Here is a 5,742-nt window from a genome sequence, read left to right as displayed (position 1 = left end):
GGCGGCCCCCTTGTGACCAGCCCTGAGGAGAGGTCAGGAGAGAACGTTGGTTGAGGAGCGCCAGTACAGCAGCAGCTGCTGACGTTCTGTATCACGCGCCTGTGGCCCAAGGTAACCCAGACCTATAAGCAAAGAGCGGAGCCGGGGGCGTTGCGGGGACGAAGGCGGGAAGGGGCAGAGATCTTGGGGGTCAAACACTGAAGACAGGGGCGGTGAACGCGTGGAGGGTGTGAGAGAGTCCGAATTCTCGGAGGAATAGGGAATGAAGGTGCTGAAGCAAGAAACGAGGTGTGAGAAGGAACACAAGTGCGAAAAGAGCGTGAGAGGGCGCAAGAGTTTGGCTGACCAAAAGACAGTGCCCTTGGAGGCAGCGGCAAGGGTGGAACATACCCAGTCCCAGCAGCATAGGTAAGGTGGAAGGAGCTCCATTCCAGGGAGGAGGAGGACACTTTCTTTCCCTGAGCCCATTTTCCATAGGTGGCCCCCTTTTAGCAATTTTTAAGGTAAATTTTGACCCCAGTTTGTTTTTAGAATAAAAGGAAAGAACGTCAGAGGAAGCTATGCCAAAGTGAGGCTGCGCAAAGCGCAGGAAAGTCAGTTAGAGGGTGGCGCCTTTTTTAAAAGAAGATTCCATCTCCACCCTAAAGCTCAGGCCGTACCACACCCCACCTCCACGTTTTCCTCCCTCTGTCCTCCTCCCTTTCCCCCACCCCAGCCCCCCACTCCCAGCACGATCGGATCGCTTTTAAACCAGGTAACTGCTTGTCTCCTCAGCAGCTCCGGGAGCCCCTGAGTAGAGGGGGTGGAGCCCGCATTGGTCTCTGGCTGAGCTCATGGTGGGAGGGGTCCTGAGGGCGCTAATGGCGCACCGCCGCCATGATGCTGGCCAGATCATTCACAGAAATCCCTGTCTCATTCCATCTACAGTCGCAGCTCCATTCCAGACCTTTCTTCTCAGGCCGGGCGGTGAGCTGATGGCCCAAGTTCGGGAAACTTCCTTGTCTTCCAGCTCTTTGGTCCGCTAGAGCTCGGGCGGTGGGGGAGGAGCCTCGCCCGAGGAGGTGGCTGAAAAGGCGGGGAAAATGGAGAAGGAGGCGGTGGGGGAGGCAAAGATGTGTTCAGGCCAGGGAGCTGAGGAGGTGAAGCTGGAGCTTTTACAAGAGCGTAAGCCTGCTTCGGAGGAGAACTTGACGTGGAGTGACAGCGGCGGCGATAAGGAGGTGCTCCCTTCAACCCCACCTCGCTGTTACAGCAGCTCTTCTCCCCTTTGCCTGCGCCGCAAGCCCCGCCCTCGGCCCCAGCCCCGGGCCCGAGCCCGAGCCCTGCCCGGGCCCTCGGCCCCACCCCAGCCTCCAGCCCCTCAGCTTCTGACCCGGCCCCAGTCCTGGCGCAGATCGCGGCGTAGATCCCGGCCTGGGTCTAGGCCCCAGATGCTGCAAAGCTATTCTCCTGACCTAGGTGGCTCTGCGGATCGAGGTGGCTTAGGGGACTGGTTGCTGGAGGTGGAGTTTGATCAGGGTCCTACAGGCTGCTCTCATGTGGAGAGCTTTAAAGTGGCTAAGAACTGGAGGAAGAACCTGCGGTTGATCTACCATCGTTTCGTTTGGAGTGGGACCCCAGAAACTAGGAAACGTAAGGCAAAGTTGTGCTTCTGTCATGTATGTAGTACCCATATGAACAGACTCCACTCTTGTCTCTCCTGTGTCTTTTTTGGCTGCTTTACTGAGAAACATATTCACAAACATGCAGAAACAAAACAGCATAATTTAGCTGTAGACCTCTATCATGGGGTTATATATTGCTTTATGTGTAAGGATTATGTATATGACAAAGACATAGAACAGATTGCCAAGGAAACAAAAGAGAAAATTCTGAAATTACTAACTTCCATCTCAACAGATGTTTCTCAACAGCAGTGTATGACATCAGGTGTTGAAGAGAAACATTCAACCTGTGAGTCAAAGGAACAGGAGCCAAAATTGGTGAAACCCAAGAAAAAGAGGAGGAAAAAGTCAGTCTGTACTGTAGGCCTGAGAGGGCTAATCAATCTTGGGAACACGTGCTTTATGAATTGTATTGTCCAGGCACTTACCCATATTCCTTTATTGAAAGATTTCTTTCTCTCTGACAAGCATAAATGTGTAATGACAAGCCCCAGCTTGTGTCTTGTCTGTGAAATGTCTTCTCTTTTTCATGCAATGTACTCTGGGAGCCGAACTCCTCACATTCCTTATAAGTTATTGCATCTAATATGGATTCATGCAGAACACTTAGCAGGATATAGGCAGCAGGATGCCCATGAGTTCCTTATCGCAATATTAGATGTGCTGCATAGACACAGCAAAGATGATAGTGTTGGGCAGGAGGCCAATAACCCCAACTGCTGTAACTGCATCATAGACCAAATCTTTACAGGTGGCTTGCAGTCAGATGTCACATGTCAAGCTTGCCATAGTGTCTCTACCACAATAGACCCATGCTGGGACATCAGTTTGGACTTGCCTGGCTCTTGTGCCACATTCAGTTCCCAGAGTCCAGAGGGAGCTGACAGCACAGTGAGTAGGGATGACCACATACCAGGTATTCCCTCACTCACAGATTGCCTACAGTGGTTTACAAGGCCAGAGTACCTAGGAAGCAATGCCAAAATCAAATGCAGTAGTTGCCAAAGCTATCAGGAATCTACCAAACAACTCACGATGAAGAAATTACCTATCGTGGCCTGTTTTCATCTCAAGCGATTTGAACATGTAGGTAAACAGAGGCGAAAGATTAATACTTTTATCTCCTTTCCCTTGGAGCTGGATATGACTCCATTTTTGGCCTCCACTAAGGACAGCAGAGTGAAGGAAGACCAGCCACCGACAGATTGTACACCCAATGAGAATAAGTATTCCTTGTTTGCAGTGATTAATCACCATGGAACTTTGGAAAGTGGACACTATACCAGCTTTATCCGGCAACAAAAGGACCAATGGTTTAGCTGTGATGATGCCATCATCACCAAGGCTACCATTGAGGACTTACTCTACAGTGAAGGGTATTTACTGTTCTATCACAAACAGGGTCTAGAGAAAGAATAGTCATACAAGACACTTACCAGAAAAAAAAAGGAAATGAATATACAAGGATCCTGAAATGACACATAAACCTACCTGGAATGGACAATGACAATACCCATACAACAACAAGCACCTCTTGAAGTTTCGCAAAAACCTACCTGGCATTGACAATGACAAATAGCACCTATATGACAAGTAGCACCTTGATATAAAGAACCTATTTTACCATGGTTTATGGGTCTGTAAGAGGAAAAAAAAAATACTAACTAGTGACCATTCAGCCTTAAGAAATAGGGTGGGGGGGAGAAGAGGTTGAAAATGGTCACATAAAACATAATTAAATGAACACATTGTTTTAGATGGGGAGAGTGGGAATGGAGATGTTCCGCCACTGCTGTATGTCATTTGTTTCTACAAAAATACCATGTGAAATCAGGGAGTATTTGTACATCAACAAAAAGCTTCACAATTGGTATTCTAGCTGTGGCTGATTAGTCAAATGGTTTGAAAAAAAGAATATTGAAAAAAAAATTTTAAAGCCTTACAAGAAAATATTTAAAAAGAAGAAAACTTTTTTTTTAATTTTAAAAGAAAATGTTTCTAAATGTTGAAAAATTTAAGTTAAATATTTTAAAAGAAATTTTTTAAAATTTAAGTTTTTTTAATTTAAAATTTCAAAATTATTTAAGGCTTAAAAATACATTTTTCTTAGTTTAGAAAAGGTAAAATGAATAAAACAAGGACAAAGATAAAAAATGAAAGTTTACAAAAAAGTTAAAGTGAAATTTAAAGTTTTAGAAGTAAAAAGTTAAAGGGGAATGGAGCTCTTAAAAGTTAAATAAAATGTTTATATTAAACATTTTAAATTAGACCATAAAATACATGTGTTGAAAAATGAGAAGTTAGCAAAATTCACGAAGAGCTTAAGAAATAAAATTTCCAAAAATATAGAATGGGATGAAAATTCAAATTTAAGTTTACAGAAATATTTTAAAGGAAGAAAATTTAGAACAAGACAAGAAGACAAAATTAACTTTTTTTAATTAAAAAAAAATTAAGGGTGCCTGGGTGGCTGTTGGTTAGGCATCTGACTCTTTATTTCAGCTCAGGTCATGATTTCACAGTTCGTGGGCCTGAGCCCCAAGTCAGGCTCTGCACTCACAGTACAGAGCCTGCTTGGTATTCTCTCTCTCTCTCTCTCTCTCTCTCTGCCCCTTCCCCACTTGTTTTTTTTTTTCCTCTCTCTCTCTGTCTCTCTCAAAATAAATATACAGTAAAAATTTTGAAAAGGAAAAAAAATAGAGAAAAAGGAATTTTAAGATATATAAATAACCTTAAGGAAGTCCAATTTGAGAGATTTAAATAAAAACTAAATAAAAAGGATTAAAAATTTTTAAATATAAATAAAAATAAATTAAAAACATTTTAAATAGAAAAAAACAGTAAAATTTTAAAAAAACAAGTTTATTTTTAATTTAAACATTAAAATGCATACGGGTATGAAAAATAAATGGTGGAGATAAGAAAAACAAAACAAAGGGTTTGTGAATATTTTTTGAATATTATGTTGACACATACATAGAATTTGAAAAAAAAATAGTCTTAACCATCATTTTACATCCAATTGTGAGATTGCTGCAAGGCTTGAACTCTAGCCTGCCTTCCCCTTTCAGGTTCCACACCCCATCTGATTTTTAAAGAAGTAGAGCTGTTTCTTAGGAAGAATCAACTGCATCTGAAAAAGATGAGTAGTAGGGACTCTCTCCCATTTAGAACTGCATTATTCATACAAATTCTTTGCTACTGAAAAGTGGTTCTTGACAATTTAGTGGCTTAGGGATATTAGATCACAATTTAAGCTCTGGCTTTGATGTTCAAGCCCTATGACCTGATTGAGGAAGTGATAGGGACCCATATCTGAGAGCATACCATCTTCTGCTCTCCCTCTTCTCTCTCCATAGGCAAACAAGACCTTTAAATTTCTACGGTAGAGTACAGTAGAGCTTTGTACTTGATGGTCCTACTCATTCCTTATTCTCTCTTTTTTTTTTTTTTTCCTTTTTCTATTATTCATGCCTGGTTCCCTGAACCACTTATTTACCTACATTTCTGAGTGCCAGCCTGTAGGGCTCCTCTGACTGTTTATCTGGTGGCTTCTATTCCTCCTTCAAGAATCAACTCACAGATGACTTCTCTGGAGCCTTTTCTAAATGTTCTACAAAGACATAAATTGGAAAATTGTTCCTCACCCCTCTATCCCTCTCACTGTGCCTCAAAGTACTTTGTCTGTACCTCAGTGATATTCTACTGTGATTCTACTGGAGCTTTGTGATTGTCTGCCCCTCTGTACTGAGCATTCTGCTAACAGGGGGCCAAGCCTTATTCATTTCTGTGTTAATAAATGTTTGTTGAATATGAGGATGAGTTCAGTTATTTGCTCTATTCACCCTCTCAGTAATGTGATCTCACCCATTTTATCCATCAAGCCCTCATTAAGTGCCCTGTGCTGTAATACAGTGTGATCAGGTTTGTATCTTTCCCAAAAACAGTGTATGAAATGCTACTTAGCTGCAGGGGATGGCTTACCAAAGTAGGTGCTCAGTGAGGAATAGCCAGGTTATGTGGAGGGAGTACCGGGAACAATGCAAGAAAAGAGCACAAGTGTGAGAATTGGTGGTCC

The 5,742-nt window shown here is 42.7% G+C and overlaps 1 protein-coding gene across 6 annotated transcripts; it reads left to right on the top strand.

Moving 5' to 3' along the window:
- USP51 (ubiquitin specific peptidase 51) lies at positions 1-5,480 on the top strand. 6 transcript variants are annotated; one of them, XM_019439342.2, is made up of 3 exons: positions 6-754; positions 928-1,632; positions 1,900-5,480. In XM_019439342.2, exons 2-3 carry the CDS (start codon positions 1,083-1,085, stop codon positions 3,081-3,083), a joined length of 1,734 nt encoding a protein of 577 aa, XP_019294887.2. In that variant the 5' UTR covers positions 6-754; positions 928-1,082; the 3' UTR covers positions 3,084-5,480. The 6 variants fall into 6 exon arrangements, with proteins under 6 accessions (XP_019294886.2, XP_019294887.2, XP_053747546.1 ...); XM_053891571.1 differs by having other exon boundaries at positions 7-754; positions 2,416-5,480; XM_019439341.2 differs by having other exon boundaries at positions 1-111; positions 928-5,480.
- The last annotated feature ends 262 nt before the right edge of the window (positions 5,481-5,742 follow it).

The sequence above is a fragment of the Panthera pardus genome, unplaced genomic scaffold, assembly GCF_024362965.1.
Source record: "Panthera pardus isolate Hobbes unplaced genomic scaffold, ASM2436296v1 HiC_scaffold_27, whole genome shotgun sequence".
NCBI lineage: Eukaryota > Metazoa > Chordata > Mammalia > Carnivora > Felidae > Panthera > Panthera pardus.
The sequence above is the reverse complement of the archived record's forward strand: the minus strand, read 5'-3'. Positions and strand labels throughout refer to the sequence as shown.